The sequence below is a fragment of the Anomaloglossus baeobatrachus genome, chromosome 10, assembly GCF_048569485.1.
Source record: "Anomaloglossus baeobatrachus isolate aAnoBae1 chromosome 10, aAnoBae1.hap1, whole genome shotgun sequence".
In the NCBI taxonomy this organism is placed as follows: domain Eukaryota; kingdom Metazoa; phylum Chordata; class Amphibia; order Anura; family Aromobatidae; genus Anomaloglossus; species Anomaloglossus baeobatrachus.
In genome coordinates this window covers 74,552,464-74,574,192 of record NC_134362.1, presented here as the reverse complement: position 1 = coordinate 74,574,192, position 21,729 = coordinate 74,552,464, and the positions used below count along the sequence as shown (strand labels likewise).

The 21,729-nt window shown below is 46.2% G+C and overlaps 1 protein-coding gene across 1 annotated transcript; it reads right to left on the bottom strand.

Moving 5' to 3' along the window:
* Positions 1 to 201: 201 nt before the first annotated feature.
* LOC142254358 (uncharacterized) lies at positions 202 to 21,361 on the bottom strand. Its single transcript, XM_075325403.1, has 6 exons — positions 21,139 to 21,361; positions 19,450 to 19,499; positions 4,825 to 4,977; positions 4,635 to 4,715; positions 3,669 to 3,820; positions 202 to 1,314 (listed from the first exon to the last, which is right to left on the bottom strand). Exons 1-6 carry the CDS (start codon positions 21,359 to 21,361, stop codon positions 414 to 416), a joined length of 1,560 nt encoding a protein of 519 aa, XP_075181518.1. The 3' UTR covers positions 202 to 413.
* Positions 21,362 to 21,729: the final 368 nt, after the last annotated feature.

Here is a 21,729-nt window from a genome sequence, read left to right as displayed (position 1 = left end):
TGATTAGTCGTGTTTCTTACCTCATGTGCAGGGCATTGCAGATTAGGTATCCATGGTTATGACGACTCATATGTTGACAGTTAGTTGCTCATGGTCATAACCATGGATACTCAAGCAGCAATGCCCTACACATGAGGTAAGAGACATTTGTATATCAGGAGAACTATACTATGTTTCTATTTGGAGGTATTTGCTAATCTTATTATTACACCTACTACATATTTGGACAGCATCTTCGAGATGGGAATAACCCTTTAAAGGCTTTCATAGGAAGTCAATACTGATGAAATGATTACATGGCATATGACTGGCAGGAGAACGTTTTCTGCCTAATGGAATCACAGCCTGAATCTACATTTTATGCATCTACTACTTTTTTGTCTTTATTATTCAGTCAATATTCATTTTTTTTATTAACCACTCTTGTCCTCTTGCTGACACGGCTCCCCAGCCTCCATGATTACTTCCATAAGTTGTGTAAAGTCTCCCTCGGTTAGACTTATGCCAGAATCTTTTGGAGAAGGAAACTGAGATGCATTCTGTTCTTTAGTTCCTCCTTCATAGTTTACATCTGGCTGCCCATGAGAGATTTTGGAAGTTGCCCTTTGCAAATTTGGGGAGTTCATAGGAGAGAATGAAAAAATAGGATGTGACGCCTTGTGCCCTGGGGTATGCAAAGCATCAGGTGAAGCCAGAGACTGGGTTTCTTGCAGTAATGCAGATAAGCGGTGGGCTCGGAGTAATCTTCTAGGCATCTGTATAGGACTCTGCACAGGTTGGTCAGTTGTTCTCAATGAGGGACTTCTTTCCAGACTATTGATAATGGCCTCCTCCTGTTCCTCCATACTTCCCGGTGGCCACACAAAGCACTCCTTAGATCCAGGAGATACGCTGGTTGTCTCATCTGAAGTTTCATTAGATGTCCCTATCTTCTTGCTTCTTTGTGTTTGACAAAGGTTAGGAGTTCCATGAGCGGGAAATCGTGGACAGTATGCTGGACCTCCATTAAGTGGTGTCTGAGGAGCACTATAAAATCCTGGTCTTTCATAAAAAGGGGTAGACATGAATACATTTAGATCACGGAGGGCCTCTCCACCCCTGTTTCCCATGTCTCGGTGTGTAAAATGTGGGAGTGCTGGTGGTATCCCGCTCCTTCTCATTAACAAGCTCAGTCGTGAGTTAGAACGAGGTGGACTTGGAGAATGGACTCCCAGTAGACGCCCAAGTGGTCCAATCAATGGGGTAGAGTGATTGGCCTCTTCATTCTCATTTATCTGTTCAAGAGGAGGAAACTCCAAATCTTCCTTTTGCAAACTGGAAGATAAAAATAAAACAATAACTTGACCTGTAAAATACTGGAATTCATCATATAGCTTGATAATTGTATGGTTGCATTCTGCAATGCTACCTATCACTGCAGGTAACCTGACCTCAGGTGAACTCATTGAACTGAGTGACCTCAGGTGAGGTTACTTGCGATCACAGGTGGAGGACTGTGTAAACCCTCTAGCTGTGACCACAAATAACAGGAGTGACATCACCGCTCATCGCGTGGCTCAATCTCTGCCTGAAGCTCACAGTCGGCAGTCATGTTCTATGACCACGCTCTGTCATTTCAGATGTAGCAGAGCTGGAATCGTCCTGAGACCTCGTGTGGATTACGTCGGACATGGGTGTTTTGGGGGTTAATAGAGGGGTGAAAGAGGGTGTTTTTTTATTTTTTTTTATTTCACATAAAAGATTTTTTTGGTGTTTGGGTTTATTTTTTTTCCACTTACAGATTAATAATTGGGAGGGTTTCATAGACGCTTCCAACTACTAATCTAGGGGTTAGTGACAGCTGTAGGCTGCCATTAACCCTTTATTACCCCGATTGCCACCGCACCAAGGGAATTGGAAAGAGCCAAGTAAAGTTCCGGGACTTTCACACCTAATGGATGTGTGACGCCCTGGGCAAGCCAGGGGTCACAGGTAATGACATCACCACACCCTACACCCCGGTTAGGTACATCTGAGCTAGACCTGAAATCCTTGTTGCCTTCCTCCAGGGGCTGATGTCCACACCAGGGGTGGAGCCAGGCGGTTGGTCTCCACCCACCAAGGAGTTCACAGTCCTGGAGGCGGAAAAAACAGGCAGTTTAGTTTTGGAGAGGAGAGAGAGTAGTTGTGAGGTGAAAGTGGAAAAAGAAGGAAAAATGACAGCTAAAAGCCTGAAGTTGGTCCGGGTGTGTGCCCCGGATCGAGACAGCAAGGTTAGCAGACGGCGGTGACCATCTGCAGTGGAGGCTGATCGGAGTTGCCGTAAGGACCGCGGACGGGTGGTGGCCCGGCGGTACCGGACCGGTACACAAGGAGAAGCCAGCACCAGTGGCAGGGGCCTTTCGGATCCCGGCAAGGCTAGGAGTCGCCGTGAATTTGCCAAATCCATCAGTGAAGGGGACCTCCTGGGTCTCCAAACAACTAAGTCCCGATTAAAGGCAACAGTCCAACCGTATGAGAGAGACACCGCCACCGCCAAGGCACCAGTTTCTCAGGGCCAGCGCCTGCGGGCAAAGAGGGGCTCCTCCGGTCCATATCCAAGTCAGGGAGCGGGTTACCGGTGGGAATCCATCGCTACCAACAGTGAACTTAGGTGCAGGAAAAGAGACAGTCACCGTTAACTACCGGGGAAAAGCAACAGCAGCCGTCCGTGGGAACCGTCTTTCCAGCCGTGTGTTTTACCGAGAACTGTGTCATCGTCTCAGGCTGAGTGAGTACCACCGTGCCGTGAGGCACAGCGCTGCCCCCCCGCGACCCTGCACCTCCCCAAGCCCTGCACCGGCCCTGCCATCCCAAAATCCTCCACCTCATCCCAGGGCCCCGAGACAACCATCCCCTACCCACGGAGGGAAGAACTAACAACTTTGCTGCTCCCTGTCACCGCTCCCGGGATCCCCATACAGAGCAGCGGTGGTGCTATCAAAAATCACCACAACTGTGGGTGGCGTCACGGACAATAAACAATCCCAAAAACCAATCCCCTTTCACTCACGGGCGAGGAGCGCCGCTCGAGTCCCCGGGATCCGGCCCATCGTTAGAGCCACCGAGCAGCAGCAAGCCGCAGCAGCGGCGGCCGGACCCGAGCAGTGGGAGAGCGCGGCGTCCCCTCCTCTGCCCGCGACAGATGCAACAATACTGGACGGCTGCTGGCTGCTATTTTTAGGCTGGGGGGTCCAATAATCATGGGCCTTCCAAACCTGAGTATACCAGGTCCCAGCTGTCGGGTATTATCATGGCTGGGTATCAAAATTGGGAAGACCGCACGTAAGAAATTGGGAAAAGCAGTGAATTTGTATGGAAGATAATGAGCAGCTCCAGAAGTAGCATTAGAGCCACATGGAGACTCGGTAAGTATAACACGCCTGCTCTAATTTCCCTATCCTTTCTACCACCATTTTAAATTGTCGAATTCTGGTCCCCATAGACTTATATGGGGACCAGCGTCCGGCCAGATATCCACGATCAATTCCGGGATCATTAGTTATTAGGTAATAAAGTGACACTGATCACAATTGAAACAAATTGGCCTGGTCAGGAAGGTGAAAACAGGTTTCAGGGCAAAGGAGTTAACTAAATTTAGGTTTTTAATTCTTGTGGAGCTATATCCTATATCTTGTGGAGCTATATACCTTATATCGAAAGCAGAACCCATGAATGATGGCCTTCGAGTTTCCACTGTAGACGCAGTGTACGGAGGCTGAGCATCTGAATCATTCCAATATATATCTTTTTCCAGTGGAGGAACATTTTGGTGCATTTCATCAACTGCTAGAAGAGACACCTGATTGGGGAGAGCATTGTATTATCAAGATATTGTCATGACTGGATTAGTAAATTATGGGTCTACTATAAAATCTGATAGGTTACAGGGTATATACTCTTTGCATTTCTACCAAAAATTGAAAAGATATCCTTCCTTTGCCATAGGGTACAACACGTTTGCCTCATCTACTTATTGAATACTATTTTGTATAAAACTTTAAAGGGAATCTGTCAGGAGGATCAACCCTCTTAAGCCGTTTATATGGGCATGTAGGTCATAGGAAGCTGAAAAACTAATACCTTGTGATCTGCAATCTGATGTCTTATTACAGAGAAATCCACGTTCTTCTTAATATGTTAATTAATTGTTACGATCTATGGGTCGGACATACTGTAGATCTCCCTGAGAATCTGCCTCCAGAGCTTATTGTAACATTACTAGTGTGAGACATGTAGTGACTGACAGTCTTCTCTCTTGATCTACATGTCTCACACTGGTAGCTCCCCTTTTCAGGTAAATTAATCTCTGGAGGCAGATTCTCTGTGCGGCCAATAGATCTTAACGACTAATTTACATATTAAGAAAAAGGGGGATTTCTCTGGAATAAAATAACAGATCACAGATTTCCATCAAGGTATATTTTTATTCAGCTTTCTATGACCTACATGCCTTCATAGACAGCTTTGGAGGGTTGATCCTACTGACATTTACCTTTAACGCAGTGTTCCTATGCATTGTATGTAAATATGTGTGAGTGCTCAGAGTACATTTTATGTTTTCGGTCCACTGATTTTTTACAATAGACTCATCTTAGCTATTGTTCCATTTTTACCTGGAAATTTCTATCAATTAACCAGTTGGTCTCAAAGTCATCATCATCTTGTCCAAAAGGATTTATTAACTGCTCAGCCACCTGGAGGATATACAAGGCTGATTATAGTCATTTAATACATTAATAAAAGTGAAATGCATTAAGGTAATTTTTTGTTTGTTGCATACAGTGCAGAGTGCAAAAGACTTACCTTTAACCATCCAGCATAGAAAAAGAATTGTAAAAGGGTAAACACTGGGACATAGAGGTCTAGGTCATGGCCAGGGTAGCCCCTCTGTGGATCCAGGAACTGACGGCCAATGAGGCAAGCCAGAAAAAAACTGTATACAGCCACTGTGACCACCTGAGGAGAAGAGAGAAAAAATTAACATTAAATGAATATGTAGGAAAATGAAAGGGTATCTGTCATATAATCTGAGAGCATCATAATGTAGTCACAGAGACCCTGATTCCAGTTATGTGTCTCTTACTAGGCTGCATGGTGTAGTTCTGCTAAAATCACTTTTAGCAGCTCGAGATTATCACTAGAGGACTAGTAAACCTGCTGTCATGAAGTCCTCCATATTCATGAGCTCTGTATAACTCTGCCCCAACCACTGATTGGAAGATTTCTACCTATACACAGTGTACTCGGAAAGCTGTTGTGCCGCCCCCGTGCCAGCAGCCGGTGCTGCTCGGATCCGTATCTATGGTGCGGCTCGAGGGCTTCTCCGGACCCAGGGGTCGCGTGGACACTCCGAATAAAAGGGGGACGTATTTATACGGGATTGGTTGTAGAATGTCCGTGACGCCACCCGTTGGACGCGGTGATGATAGATGGCACCGCCGCTGACGGTATATGGGGTACCCGGGGCTGATGGATCGGGGCAGCAAGGTAGTATCCCCTCCACAGGTAGGAGAGATGTAGTCCCGGGGCCCAGGGTAATGTGAGAGGTTGCAGGGAGCAGTCTTTAGGAGGCAGGAAGTAGAGCACTTGCAGTTGGTAGTCGTGGTGCTGGATGAGGCTGTATTGATGTGGAGGGTCAGTAAACACAGATGGAAAAAATACTCAGAGACCAGTACTTAACCAGAAATTGCCAGTGTCCGTAGGCCTTTGGTGCGGGGGTGTTCGGATCCCACACCCGGTACAAGAAGCAGGGTCCTCTCTCTCCTGCACTCCAGCTGACAGTCACCTTTTCTTCCTTGGTTTCGGACGGAGGAAGTCCTTTCTCTGCACAAGTCCGGATTCCCGTACACTCTATCGGCGGGCCACTACCCTGCCCCGGTCCACCACGGGTTCCCCTGAGCCTACTCTCCACTTCAGCTCCTAGAACTCGGCTTTCACCTTTCTTCACTTTCCCAGCAGCCCAGGAGCTACAACCCCTGTCTGCTCTCCTCTCACTCCCTTCTCCGACTGACCCTCAACTCCTCCCCTCCTGTTCTTTTCAGTTGCTACACTGGGGGGAGGGTGCGGCTGCCTCACTGCACCGATGTGGGATCAGGTGGTACCAAGGAGGATTAACTCTTTCTGTGACTACCTGTTGTGTCAGGGCGTCACACTGTCAATCAGTGGTATGGGCAGGTTACGCAGAGTTCAGCATTCAGAGACCTAGAAGATCTGCAGCAGATATAATGTTTATCAAAACTGCAGCAGACAACCCAGTAAGTGACACATCTGTCATGCCTCGGGACTTGATCTGGTGACCTTTTGCTGTGTGGTCACTTCCCTTTCCTGCTGAGCCACAACTTGGTCGGTTTCTGTCCCACTGCTGATGGTTCTTTTCTCTATTTTTTTTCTCCTTTGGTTTGCATTTAGTCAGGTGTTCTCATTTTCATATGCTTGTTGGGGCTATTTATACTCACCTTTCACCAGTCTTCCCTGCTGGCTATATTCCTAAATGGATGGTTGTCTGGATTCCCACCTCCTCAAATAAGGATTCCTGATGAGTTATTGCTTTTGCTTTTCCCTGCTGTTTGTTTGTGGGATTCCCTTCTCAGATGTTTTTCCCTACTCAATTTCTTTTGATTTGGGGAGGTTTCCATGTATTCCATAGTCTTTTGGGTTTCTTCTCTTTTCCTTCATTTTATCTGTATGACTGTGTGAACACATTTTTAGCTGTCTCTCACCTTCTGTTTGTGTGCACTTCCTTTATCATTATCGTTATTGTTGTTTTGTGTTACACTTTGTTTATAGGTGAAGACACATTAAGGACACTTAGGGTCAGTCGACATTGAGTGGCGGCTTCATTGTGTAATTTTAGGGTGTCAGCCTCCGCTGTCAAGCAGGTGCAAATCAGGGTCAGATGTAGGGCTCCTCCTAGTCTAAATAAGTACCTGTGGCTTGCAGGGTTCACCTCTCTCCTGGTTTGTCCATTCCCACGTGAGTGATAGAGCTCAGTCATAAATATCACTGGAATCAGGGTCTCTGCCTCTACATCATGCTGCTCTCACATTGGGTAGCAGAAAATAGATTTCCTTTAAAATGGTAGTTATTGGATTAAAAATGGGGGCTGCATACATCAAGAAACAGTGCAATACTACAACTGGAAAAATAGATGAAATTTGCAGAATTAAAGAGGTCATACAGGGAAAAAAGTTACTGTATCATGTATCTAAAAGTTGGTGATAACTTATTTGAGGGGGTCTGACCGCTGGACTTTTATCCATCCATAACTTTTGTCCATACTTGACCTTTTCTGTATTCATTCTTTATAAGGCTACAGAGCACTGTGCTGGAGTTTTTCCAACAGCCCCATAGAGAATGTATGGAGCAAAGATCAGACATCCAACCTGTCACTGAATTTTAAAAACGGACAGTATAAGGTATCTATTCGGCTGATTAGCGCTGGTCCCAGTAGTCGGACTTCCACCGATCTTTAAGTTATCACCTGTCAATAGTATAGGCGAGGACTTGATTTTACTGGACAATCCGTTTAAAGACTGATGTAACAGAAATGTAATAGTGAAGGTACCTGAGTGTAGACCAGAGGAATGCTGATCCAATCGTAGCCAAACAACCTTCCACATTGTGTGCGCAGAGAATTCAGCTCCTAAGATAGGAACAAGTGGTAATGTAGGAAAGAATAATTACAGGCTTCACTGATCCAAACATAGAAATAGTTAAATTGAGACTCCCTGAGGAACCTGAATTTCAGCGAAACGTGTGGAGATTTATTTGTCCCTCACAGGGAAAAAAATGAAATATATATTTTTTTCTTGTCATTTTTTGCATTTATTGGTCACATGTTTGCCTAACAGTTATATATTTACTGATATCTCCTGTGATGGAGTCTCTAGTCATAATTTGAGCTTAGACGGTTCTTTTTGTGGCGCAATGGTTTTATGCATGTTTTAATTTGTCTGTAGCTGGTGTTTTTTTGCATTACAGAATATAAATATTACATTTTTGGGATGAGCTTGTTCAAGCATAGTTTCTTTTTCTCTTTCGTATTGCTATGATTCTTTACTTTGCAGTGTATTTTGGTGATGCCCACTTCCTCCACACTAATATTGTAATAGTGAAGAATAAGCTTCACTGATCCAAATATAAAAGTAGTTAAATTGTGTCCAAAATTTCTCTAATATCAGAACATAAACAAGTTGTTTTATAATAGTCCCAGACATACTGATGTAATTTTGATTGTGAGGACCAATGTGAGTGATGAAAATCTCTGTATTGTTCTGTGGAATGTGTTGGTGTTAAATAAATATTTATCTAAACACTAATTTCTTTTTTTTTTTTTTAATCCAATTAGTTTTTATTGAAAACACGGCAGATACAAAATTATACTTGGTAATTTAAGAGAACAATTGTCAACTGCCCGCACATGAGGGCTCCATACATTAATATACTCCGAGACAATCCAGTTACAATTCCTCTGCCTTACACTTTAACCACAGAACAACATGGGGAGGGAGGAGAGGGGAGGAAAGATGGGGACTTCATTCAAGTAAGGGGGAACAAGAACAAAGGGGGAGGGGAAGAAGGTAGGGTTGGGGGGTAAGTGGGGGGGCGGGTAGTAGGGGTACAGGGTTAGATGCCTGCCTGCATTACCAACCCCAGTCCACCAGCCGGGGCCATCAACTCCTCCTAGATTTCTCTCATAAACTGCTGCCTCAGTCAGGGTCTCAATTCTTTAGCCCCCTGGCTAGCCGAGCCAGGGCTATAATTCCATCGGCTCTATCTCAACTAGGTGCTCTTTGCCCGGGGAATAGTCGTGTAATAGGTGTTGCATGGCTGGATGACAGCCAGGGTTCCCATATTGTAAGAATTCTAGTTTTTTGTTTTAGGGAGTGGGCAAGGCAGTATTCATATTGGCATTGTTGGTCGATCCTACTATATAACTCGGCTCCAGAGGGAGCTTCAGTGGCCTTCCACGAATGGCTCAGACACTGTCTGGCAGCTATTAGAATTTGCACAATCAGTCCCCTAAAATTCTGCGGGTACGAGTCTATGCCCAAATTCAAAACTGCCAGCCCTGGGTTGGGGTTGGTGTGCACACCTGTTATTTCACTAATGAGTCTGAAAACTGCTATCCAAAAAGGTTGGACCCTCGGACAGTGCCACCAACAGTGTCCCAGTGATCCCCTCTGGAGGCAGCCCTTCCAACAGAGCGGTGAGTAGTTGGGAATGTAATGCACCAATTTTGCCGGCGTACGGTACCAACGTAGATGCACCTTTTTCAGCTGTTCCAAATGGTTAATGCATTTTGAGGATCTTTGCACCCACTGCGTCGCAGTATGCCACGCCGAGGGGGAGGTGTTAATGCCTAAATCTGATTCCCATTTAGTCATGTATGGGAGCTTTTGCTCGTCAGAGGGGTTGTTCAACCATTTGTAGGTTAAAGAGATTCCCGGTTGCCTCATTAGTTTTTTAAACAATAGTGCCTTAACAGTGGGTAAGGTCGGGTTTGATCCCGGGGGGAATTTTGTGCTTAGAAAATGGCGAATCTGCAGGTGTTGATAAAAACACCCCTTTAGGGAGGGGTGCTCCCGAAGTGTATCGTTGAAGGGCCTAATCTCTGCACCATCGTAAAAGTCTGCCAAAACTCCAAAACCCGCTGCTTCCCATCTACTCAAATTTGTATACGGAATGTGGGATTCTATTGCTCTGAGCGAAATTTCTGACAGCGAGACCTGGATCTTAGGGATCATCTCACTGCGCCATATGGCTATCGATGCTGTCATAGTAGGGAGACACAGGGTGGACCTAGTACGTTTTAGATATTCCACCTCCATCAGTTTCCTCGTCGAACCCTGGTCTGTAAGAGAGTTCTCAAGTTGAACCCACCTATGGGAGCTCTCCGTGTTCCACCATTCTTTGAGTGATTCTAGAAGAGAAGCTTTATAATAGGCCATCACATTAGGCGTACCCAGACCTCCCATTCCATATGGCAGATGCATAATCTTACTAGCAACTCTAGCTCTTTTATTACCCCAAATAAACTTATTGGTCATCGACTGCAGTTTTATCAAATATCTATATGGAATTTCAAGAGGGAGACACCTAAACATATACAGCAGCTTAGGAAGGAACGTCATCTTAAAGGATTGAATTCTCGCCATCCAAGATAGCGACAACTTCTCATACCTGCCTAGAGCCTGACCCAAGTTTTTGAGTAGGTGATCGAGATTGGATCTGATGAGGGAATGGGTTGGTGTCAAACGGATACCTAGATAAGGGATACTGTCTTCGCACCACTGGAAAGGAAAAGCTGCCTCCAAAATCCTTCTGGACCTTGCGGGTACATTAAATGGTAGTACTAAGGACTTAGTGGCATTCAATTTGTAATAAGACACCTCAGAAAAGGTCGACAGGGTGGACATCACTGCTGGAAAGGAATATTCAAGGTTAGTACATGATATTATTACATCATCCGCATATAGACCCAATTTATGTTCATGCTCCCCTACCCTTATACCAGTTATGTTCGGGTTCACCCTAATTTCCTCCGCCAGAGGTTCCACCACCAGAGCAAAAACAATAGGGGACAGCGGGCACCCCTGGCGGGTGCCATTGGTTATAGAAAATTTTAATGAGCGAAAACCCGAGGCTAGAACTGAAGCATTTGGGTGAGAGTACAAGGCCAAAACAGATGACTTAATTCTTCCTTCAAAACCAAATTTCATAAGCACTCTTTCCAGATATTCCCAGTGCACCCTATCAAAGGCCTTTTCGGAATCGAGTGACAAGAATACACCAGGGACACCCGACTTCTCCATCACCCCAATTAAATCCAGCATCCGCCTGGTGCCATCTTTGGATTGCCTGCCCACCACAAAACCCACCTGATCCGGGGCTACCAAGGAGGGGATTATTTTATGGAGTCTGGTGGCTACCATTTTTGAGTACATTTTTAAATCACAGTTGAGCAATGAAATTGGTCTGAAATTCCCAGGGGTATCTGCCGTTTTCCCCGGTTTGGGTAGTGTAGTGATAACTGCTTCTAGGTTCTCTGAGGAAATAGTCCCGGCCATTTGCCACAAATTAAAGGTTTTTAGTAAAAAAGGGGCTAGAATAGAGGCAAATTGCTGATAATATTCATAGGGAAGCCCATCCGGGCCTGGGGCTGAGTTTCGTTTAGAAGCTCTAATGGTGTCCAAAATTTCCTGTATAGTAAAGGGAAGATTTAAAGATTCTAATTGCCGGTCTGAGACCCGAGGCAATTCCAGACCGTCCAAAAACTCCTGAATTTTTTCCGGTGTTGGCTGAGGGGTTTGCGGGTCATCCCTTAAATTGTACAGGGCAGTATAATACTTGGCAAAGGCGTCTGCTATCCCATTAGGGTGCCTTATAAGTGATCCGTCGGGGCCCTTCAAAAATTCAATTTTAGATTTAATTTCCCGTGTTTTTGTTCTTCTAGCTAGTAAGGTGCTGGTTCTATCCCCCATCGCATAAAAAGTTGATTTACTCTTTTTAAGATTATGTTCATATCTATACAACAGGAGGGATCGCAGTTGAAACCTGCAAGTAAGAATTTCCTTGGACAGTGTAGACGACGGGGAGGCCTTGTTAATAGTTTCTAAGTGTTGAATATGGGCTATAATTTCTTTAATTTCTGCTTCTCTTTGCTTTTTCAAGAATGATGCAGTTTTTAAAAACTGCCCTCTAATAACTGATTTGTGTGCAGCCCATAAGGTCTCGTCAGAGACCTCCCCATTGTCATTATGTCCAAAGTATTCCAACAGGCCTGCCACAACCTCCTCCTGAACGTTCTTTTGGTTCAGTAAACTAGTATTAAGTCTCCACTGAGGCACCATAAATCCACTAGTAGAGTCCTGTACAACCAAAGTTATCGGAGCATGATCCGACCATGTTATCAGACCCACTTCAGCACCCGTACACTTGTGAACAGTCTTACTATCCGTCAAGAAGAAGTCGATCCTGCTGTACGACCGATGCCTTGGGGAAAAGAAAGTATAGTCCCTTTCCGATGCATGAAGGTATCTCCATATGTCATGTAGATGAAACTCCGCGACCAACTGTTTCAGTTCCTTTCCTGACTTAGCGGACCCCGCCGAGCAGTCCATAGATCGGAAAACTGGAGTGTTAAAGTCACCGCAGATTATCTCTGACCCCTGTGCAGTGCTCCTAAACATCTGGAAAAATGTCCGGGCAAAAGTTAGTTGAGATGAGTTTGGAGCGTAAATCGATGCCAAGGTATACAAAAGCCCATTCAGGAGGCACTTTAGAATAATATATCTCCCGTCTGCACCATAGGTTACATCAATCATTTTGAAAGCCACAGAGTTTTTAATCAGGATAGCCACTCCTCCTTTTTTTTTTAGAGTCATTTGCAAAGAACATATGTGGAAATCTTGGATGTAGTAGCCTTTTATTGTCATCAGTAAGAAGGTGAGTTTCTTGAATACATGCTATATCACATTTGGATGCTATAACTTCTCTCCACAGCATGGATCTTTTTGAGAATTGAGACCCTTCACATTGAGAGACAGAAACTTAATACTCATGGTGGATCCCAGAAAGGACGATGTTTCCAGGCAGGCCGACTGAGAGGCATAGGGCAGGCAGAGGCAGGCAAGAAGGACCAGTTAGGGACGGTGCACGGGTGGAGGGAAAAAACAACAAAAACAAAAAAACTTGAATACTTCAGCTTCATCCTTACCGGACAGCTGGGAAGTACTTGCTCGCCATAGGCGAGAACAACAGAGGGCTTAAGTGACATCACAAGTCACATGAGAGCTACACGCGCCTGCGGCTGGCGAGACTCCCTCAAGCTGGTTCCCACTCAGGATTGATCTTTTTCTTCTGAGCATCCCCCTGATCCTGGCGTGAGTCTGAGTGCATTGTAAGGGGTAATCCCCAGGACTCAAGTAGTTTGCTCAGTTGAGGAGGGGACTGGCATACATGTGTTTTAGAATCCCTGAAGATAATAAATTTCACCGGGAATCCCCATTTATAGTGTATGTCATGCTCCCTCAGGATTCTGGAGAACTGGGAAAATTCTCTTCTTTTTGCCAGAGTTGCAGCAGACAGGTCCGGGAACACCTTTAAATCATTACATTCATCTGGGAGGATAGGGTTATCCCTCAGTATCTGGAGCATTGCTTCCTTTGTTTTATAAAAATGCAGTCGTGCCAGCGTGTCCCTGGGCAGAGTGGGGTCGATACCTTTAGGTTTAGGGATTCTATGAATTCTATCCACTATGAGATCTCTTTCTGTGTGTTCTAGGAGCAGAAGTTGGAGAAACTTGTGAAAGAAATCTGGCAGCTCTTTATCAGCTACTGACACAGGAATGCCCCTAATTTTAAGATTGTTCCTTCTGGATCTGTCTTCCAGATCCCCAAGCTTGTTTTTCAGTATTCCCACCTCCTCCTCCAACGCTGTGTTAGCATCAATCAGATCATTGTGTGACTGAGCAAGTTCGGCCATTTTAGACTCCACATGGTCTGTACGGTCCCCCAGTGATTTGATTTCCTCCTTAACTTCTTTAATCATGTTCTTAAGATCCCTGAAATCCTCCTGCAGTGATGACTTCAGAGAACTGAGCATGGCTTGCAGCCTTTCCTCTGTGAGAGGAGTGCCTGTGACACTGCTTCCCCCCCTGTCTCTTCCTGGTGTAAGGGAGACACTGCAGCAGCAGACATCTTCTGAGGAGAGGGGGATCCCCTATCCCTGGGATAAAAGTCAGTAAGCTTGGCCGGGGGCCAGATTTCCGGGGTCTACCCTTTGGCATACTGTGCAGGGGGGATTACTCACTGTTTCAGAGGAGAGTTCTCAGCGATTTGAAGCAGCTTTGAGCCAGTTTGTACAGCCACAGCACAGAGCTTCCCTCTTAAGCAGCCATTGCCTTCAGCATGCAGGCCACACCCCCTAAACACTAATTTCTAATACGTACCCTCAAATGTCTCTAATCTAGCAGACAGTACCATTATCCCTGGAGTAGTCACCCTCATCGTCCTTAATCATAAATGATTCCTACTGGTCCTCGGTGCCGTGTGCCTCTTTATTTTGCATGTTATAGCTTGTAAACTCTTGGATGAGATATGACTGGTGATGCCAGAAGATGCCAGCATCCACAGCAGAAAAACGCACTCAGACTGCAAGTACCACTGCCGTCTACATAGTTTGGTGGAGGTGCAACTGAGTCTTTTCATGGCCTGACTGGAGCTGCCACTGTTATAGATGCACCAAAGCACTCAGAATAGTGAATCAATATTCTAATTAATATAAATATTAATTTATTCAACATTAGATTGAGCTGCATAAATTAAAATAAAATTGAATAAAAAATAGATTCCTGTCACCTTGCTTCTGTATTGTAATAGTAGATATTATAAAAAGTCAAATTAAGCCATAACCTTCAAAAAAAGGGGCAATTGTTGTAGCCCAGGGGTGGGGAACCTCCGGCCCGTGGGCTGTATGCGGCCCATGACAACTTTTTATGCGGCCCCCAGGCACATTCCCGGTGACTGCTGTGCTCTGGCAGCAGCAGCTCTTTTCCCGGCTGCTGGCCCTTTAAATCCCACTGCCTGATGCCCTGAGGGTAGATGCTAGAATGTACGGGCTCTATCCAGATCCTGACTTTCAGGACATAACTGCAGCCCATACATTCTAGGCTTAACCCCGGCCTGTGCTAGTATGCTCTGGTGGGCGAGGTAAGCAGCACGCTGCGATAAGTCACAGAAGAGCTGCAGCAGATTTACCAGCCTTCTGGACCTGTGCTGTGCTCTGTGACTCCTCCCCCACCCCAGTACTGTGAGTGCTCAACTCATCGCTGCCCCCCCTTGCTCAGTGCTGTGTACCCCCTCGTGCTGTGTGTACCCCCCAGTACAGTGTGTACCCCCAGTGCTGTGTATATCCCCCAGTGCTGTGTACCTACTAGTACAGTGTGTACCCCCTAATGCTGTGTGTACCCCCTAATGCTATATACACCCCAGTGCTGTGTACCCCCTAGTACAGTGTCTCCACCCTAGTACAGTGTTGTGTACCCCCCCAGTACAGTGTACCCTGCAGTGCTGTGTACCCCGCAGTGCCATGTACCTGCTAGTACAGTGTGTACCCCCTAATGCTGTATACACCACAGTGCTGTGAACCCCCTAGTAAAGTGTGTACCCCCTAGTACAGTGTGTACCCCCCAGCACTGTGTACCCCCTCAGAGCTGTATAACCCCCCCACTGCTTTCCATGCCCCCCTAGTGCTGTCTGCACCCCCTGGGTGATGTCTATGCTCCCCCAGTGCTGTCTGCACCATCTAATGCTGTCCATGCTGCCACCAGTGCTGTCCATGCCACAGTCAGTGCTGTCTGTGCCCCCTTTATGCTGTCTGTGCTCCCCAGTGTTGTATGCCACCCCTCAGTACTGTGTACTCCCCAGTGCTCTGTACCCTCCCACTGCTGTCTATGCCCCCCAGTCCGTGCCCTTTTGGTGATGTCTATGCTTCCCCAGTCCTGTCTGTGTCTCCCTAGTGATGCCTCCTAGTGCAATCCGTGCTGCCTCCTAGTGCAGTCCGTGCTGCCTCCTAGTGCAGTCCTTGCCACCTAGTGCAGTCCTTGCTGCCACCTAGTGCAGTCCGTGCTGCCACCTAGTGCAGTCCGTGCTGCCACCTAGTGCAGTCCGTGCTGCCACCTAGTGCAGTCCGTGCTGCCACCTAGTGCAGTCCGTGCTGCCACCTAGTGCAGTCCGTGCTACCTCCTAGTGCAGTCCGTGCTGCCACCTAGTGCAGTCCGTGCTGCCACCTAGTGCAGTCCGTGCTGCCACCTAGTGCAGTCCGTGCTGCCACCTAGTGCAGTCCGTGCTGCCACCTAGTGCAGTCCGTGCTGCCACCTAGTGCAGTCCGTGCTGCCACCTAGTGCTGTCCTTGTCCCATCTAGTGATGTATATGCCCCAGCCCCTCCTGTGATGTATATGCCGAAGCCCCTCCTGTGATGTATATGCCGAAGCCCCTCCTGTGATGTATATGCCCCAGCCCCTCCTGTGATGTATATGCCCCAGCCCCTCCTGTGATGTATATGCCCCAGCCCCTCCTGTGATGTATATGCCCCAGCCCCTCCTGTGATGTATATGCCCAGCCCCTTCTGTGATGTGTACTCCCAGTGTCTCCTGTAATTTATGCACCCCAGCCCCTCCTGTGATGTACAGTATATGCCCCCAGCATCTTCAGACCGAGACAAACCTGGAAAAGCAGCTGTGAGAAACAAAATGATCACTATCACTGAACATCACAGCCGCACCAAAGTGAAGCAGCTCCTGCCTCCACAGTAGTGGTGAGTTAATTAATAGTTTGACCAAATATAGCAGGGTTATTTTTCAAGTTGCTAATGTTAAGCGGCCCCCAAAGGTTAGTAGGAAATTCCAAATGGCCCCCGGCAGTAAAAAGGTTCCCCACCCCTGTGTAGCCCGTGCTGCGGCACAGCAGCTCAATGTGTTATGTGGTCCAATGTCGTCTTTAAAGTAGTTTTCTATCATCAATTAATCCCACAGAAGTACATAAACTAAGCTTCATATTTCACAATTACTGTTTTATTGTTAGAAAGAAATTATTAGGTGTTTTATGATGAGCTATGGGATATGAGGGGCCAATATACAGTTCTTGAACAGGGGTCTTCATTGTCTATGTGAGCCACTGCTTTGAACATATTTAGTACAGTGCAAACAATTTAGGCAGGTATGGAAAAAAAATGTGAAAAGCAAGAATGCTTTAAAAAATAGATGTGTTACTGGTTATTTTTTTATTACCGTAATTAACAAAATGCAAAGTAAGGGGAAATCAAAATCGTATCAAAATTTGGTGTGACCGCCCTTTGCCTCCAAAACAGTATTATTTCCTCTAGGTACACTTGTCACTTGCACAGTTTTTGAAGGAATTTGGCCGAGACATTACAAACATCTTGGCTAACTAACCACAAATCTTCTATGTATGAGGCTTGTTGAAATCCTTCTGTCTTTTCATGTAATCGCAGAGAGACTGAATGATGTTGAGATCAGAGCTCTCTAGAAACAAAATTGTCACTTGCAGTATTCTTTTAATAACATTGACTGTATGTTTGGAGTCGTTGTCCGGCTGCAGATTAATTTGGGAGCCAATTATACGCCTCCCTGATTGTATTACATGTTGGATAAGTATCTGCCTGTATTTCTCAGCATTGGGAACACCATTAATCCCCATTACATACCCAACTCTATTTGCTTAAGCACAGCCACAAACTTGCAAGGACGCGCCATCATTTTTCTTTGTTACATGCAAACATTATTGTGCCACTCTCCAGCTCTTCAGAGAGCAAACTGCTTTTATTACAACAACCAATATGTCACATTTTGACTCTCATCAGTCCAGAGCCCCTGCTGCCATTTTCCTGTACCCCACTTCCTATGTTTTGTGCATAGCTAAGTTTCTTTGCTTTGTTTCCATTTCGAAAAGGTTTTTTTTGGCTGCTGTTCATCCATGAAGACCAAACGATTTCTCCAAAAAGTAGATGGGTGTTACTAGTTGTTGGCAGTTTTGAGCTGATGACACTGCTGGACATCTGTGTCAAGCTGCCACCAGAGGGAGCCAGAGCTCTGCAGCAGAAGACACTACACGGAGCAACAAGAACCAGGAAGTGGATACAGTGTGTGCTCATACACTGCCTCACAGCACAGCTGGGGAGCCGAGCAGCGGGGCGTGCTAGGAATGGTTAGGCAGGCCAGGTCAAGCACAGTACGGGCAGAAGGAGGACCGGAGGAAAGAGCAGAAGCGGGGTCGAGGTCAGGCCGAGGTCAGTACCAGAGGAAGCAACTGAGTGGGGAGGTAGGAGAGGGGACAGAGGAATGGAGGGATGACCAGGGGATGGAACACAGACAGGACACGGGGGCACAGGAGCAGACGGATCATGATAACACTTACAGGACCAGCAATCACAGGTAAAGCAGCGCAGGTAAAGCAGCGCTAAGCTTATAGCTGGTTCACTGGAGATGTCAGTTTTTTAAAGCATCAGAATTTAAGTCGTGTACAGGGTGGGCTCCCCAGTATACAGCAAAACCACACACCAGGAAAAGGACTCTAGGCAGTTGGTTGATAAATGATTGTTTTACTGTACCAAAACAAAAAAAATATGCAAAAAACAAAAAGAACAGAACAATATATTCACAAGGCCAAAAGCCTACACCCCTATCCTGCCCCTCCCATAATGGTGATTTATACCGCCTTCTCACCAACCTTTGCCTAACCAAGGGACTGTCTAAACAGATGCCTAATACCTGGTAATCCCTCTGAGTAGCAGGAGTAATTGTGTGTGTGTGCGACCTCTGCCATGCACCCAAACAATTGATTTTTACCACATATGGGGTATCAGCGTACTCAGGAGAAAATGCACAATACATTGTTTGGTGCACTTTCTCTTTTCTCCCTTGTGAAAATGAAAATGTTATGGGTAAAGTAACATTTTTGTTAAAAAGTAAAATTTTCATTTTTTCCTTCCACATTGCTTTAGTTCCTGTGAAGCACCTAAAGGGTTAATAAACTTCTTGGATGTGGTTTTGAGCAGAGTGAGGGGTGCAGTTTTTAGAATGGGGTCACTTTTGGGTATTTTCTGTCACCTAGGCCTCTCAAAGTCACTTCAAATGTGACGTGGTCCCTAAAAAAATTATTTTGTAAATTTTGTTGGAAAAATGAGAAATTGCTGATGAACTTTGACCCCTTCTAACTTCCTAACGAAAAAATTTTGGTTAGAAAATTGCGCTGATGTAAAGTAGACACGTGGGTAATGTTATTTAGTAACTATTTTGTGTGACATATCACTCAGATTTATGGGCATAAATTTGCAAAGTTTGAAAATTGCGAAATTTTCAAAATTTTCGCAAAATTTCCAAAATGTTCACAAATAAACGCAAAAAATATCGGCCTAACTTTACCACTGACATGAAGTACAATATCTCACGAAAAAACAATGTCAGAATCGCCAGGATCCGTTGAAGCGTTCCAGAGTTATAACCTGTCAAAGTCACACTGGTCAGAATTGCAAAAAATGGCCCGGTCATTAGGGTGTTTTAGTGGCCGGGGGTGAAGGGGTTAAATACCTTTTCCCATGATTGCATACAACTGCCTATGAAGTTCAAAGCTCAATGAGGTTAGAAAATCAATTTAGTGCTTTAGTAAGTCAGTAAAAAATAGTTAGGAGTGTTCAAATCAAGAAATTGATAAGGGTGCCCATACTTTTGCACCTGTCAATTTTTGTTTAAATGCAGATTGCACATTTTCTGTTAGTACAATAAACCTCATTTCAATCCAGAAATATTACTGTCCATCAGTTATTAGATATATGAAACTGAAATAGCTGTTGCAAAAACCCAAATTGTTATAAAGAAAAAAGGTTAACATTAATAGGGGTGCGCAAACTTTTTCATATGACTGTAAGTCTGTAAAACTCTGATGTATCAAAAGAGAATCTTAATAAAAGCCATAAAGAGAAAAAAATATCAAATGACAAAAGTATGTGCTTTATTGGTGACCATAAGCACCCTAAAAATGCAATAAAAAGTGATTCACAAACTAGTAAATTACAGTGTGCCACACAAAAAAAACCCCTCATACAGCTCCATCGATATAAAATAAAAAATGTTACAGGTTCCAGAAATTGACAAGACATGGGTACAGCAGCTTTTGTGGACAGGTTTCTGCACCTTAACCCCTTAACGACCACGGGCCGTAAAATTACGTCCTTGCGGTCATAATGTTATTGCCCGCGGTCTGCCGGCAGCATCATGCTGCGATCGGCACACATCTCAGCTGATTTTTACAGCTGAGATGTGTGCCTGCTAGGCACGAGCAGAATCGTTATCTGCTCGTGCCGTTTAACCCCTTATATGGCGCTGTCAATATGTGACAGCGCCATTATAAGCGCGATCGCGGTAAACATTTACTTACCGCCCGATACCGGAAGTCAAGGAGGTGTTCCGGCACAAAACGTCCATGCAGACAGAAATTGTTAGAGAAAACATCTTTAATTCCTTTTGATTATGACTAAAGACCCAGCGTCTGAAACGCATCAATCATAGGAAATTTTATCCTCACCATGTTTTTTATCTATTAGGAATTAAAGATGTTTTTTTAATCTCTAACAATTTCTGTCTGTATGGACGTTTTGTGCCGGAGCACCTCCTTACTTTGATTGTCTGCAGCCTCCCTTGTTCTACTGAGCACTGTCCAGGAGCTTTCATCTAGCTGAATTTACAACAAACTGGTGAGCTGAAAACCCCTTTTTTTTTTTCTCTCAACCAGGTCACATACATGCTTGGATTGTATGCAACCAGGTCTTCCTCCCTGGCAGGGGGTGCTGTAGCCTCCTTCGGTCGTTGGGGGGACAGCAGCGCGACCTCATGGCCTCCCTCTCTCGCAGAGGGTGCTGCGACCTCCTCCGTTCGGTCAGGGAACAGCTGTGATGACGGCTGGACCGCTTCTCCCTCCCTGGCGGAGGGTGCTATGACCTATTCCGGTCTTTGGGGAATGAGCAGCGAGACCTCTTGGCCTCCCTTTCACCCAAAAGGTGCTGCAACCTCCTCTGGTGGGGCAAGGAGCAGCTCTGGGGACGAGCTTTCATCAGCCTGGCAGGATGGTGAGTCCCTCTCCAGCGGAGAGGGTGCTGTGACCACTTCTCGTCTGGACGGTGGCTTAGGGATCAGATATCTCTCCACCATGTGTGTGCTGGGAACCATGCACTCAGGTCTCCCTTTAACTGCAAGAGCACTGGGTCTGCTTCAGATTGGGGCGCGGGACCCGGTTTCTCAGTCAGCGACTGGGGCGCTGTGACTACCTCTGGTCGGGCAACTGTGACAGGAGGCGTTGCGGCCTGGTCTAGTCTGGCCAGGACAAGAGGCGTTGCGGTCTGGTCTGGTCTGGCTGGGACAGGAGGCGCTGCGGCCTGGTCTGGTCTGGCCGCGGGCGTCGCACCGGACGTCGCACCGGACGTCGCACGGGACGTCGCATCAGGCATCGCACCAGACGTCACTTCAGGCATCACACAGGACATCGCCTCAGGCATCGCAACTACTGGCATACCAGGTGTAACAGGGGCAGTATGGGACTCACCAAGGGTTGAGCCGGAGATCTCCTGCATCAGGGTCGCCATCGCTGATGACGACTCCAGTCGAGCCTGGGCGTCACCTCCAGGTGGGCCTCGCTGCACCAACAACCGCAGGTTTCTGATTGCCACGATCATCTCCTCCTTCCAAGCGGCTATCTCTTGCCTGCTCCGCTCTACCATACCGACGTCAATTCTTCCTACTTCTTCCTCTAACTCCTCTGCGGTCATGGGCCTGGTCCAACCCGGTTCTCCCTGGTCACCTCTTGCAGGCACCATCTTCTCTCTGTCGCTGCTCACCAGGTTCTGGTCACACCTCAGTCTAAGTTTAGTTTCTGGTTGTTCTCCTCCCTTTGAACTGGGACGTCCCCGCAGTCCGAGGACAGATCCGCCCCCATCTTTTCTGGTCACTCTGTCAGAGCGTTCTTCCCATGCTGGGGCAGTCACTCCTCTTAGTGGGCGGTTACTTTTCTTTTGCGCGGGCTGCAGCTTTCAACTTCGCATGCTTTTAACAGCAGCAAAATGGCGGCGGTTCAAATTTTTCGATCGGATCGCTGAGGCGCACTGTCACCTGTCTGAACAGGTCTAGTCCTTATCCT

Bases quoted from the DNA above. Each gene is read 5' to 3' on its own strand.
- LOC142254358 (XM_075325403.1), bottom strand. From the start codon at position 21,361: ATGACCGCAGAGGAGTTAGAGGAAGAAGTAGGAAGAATTGACGTCGGT. The intron at 19,500-21,138 runs GTGAGTCCCATA...GCTTTTATTAAG, and splicing joins GATCTCCGGCTCAACCCTTG to ATTCTCTTTTGATACATCAG. The intron at 4,978-19,449 runs GTTTGCGCACCC...TCTTCTCCTCAG, and splicing joins ACTTACAGTCATATGAAAAA to GTGGTCACAGTGGCTGTATA.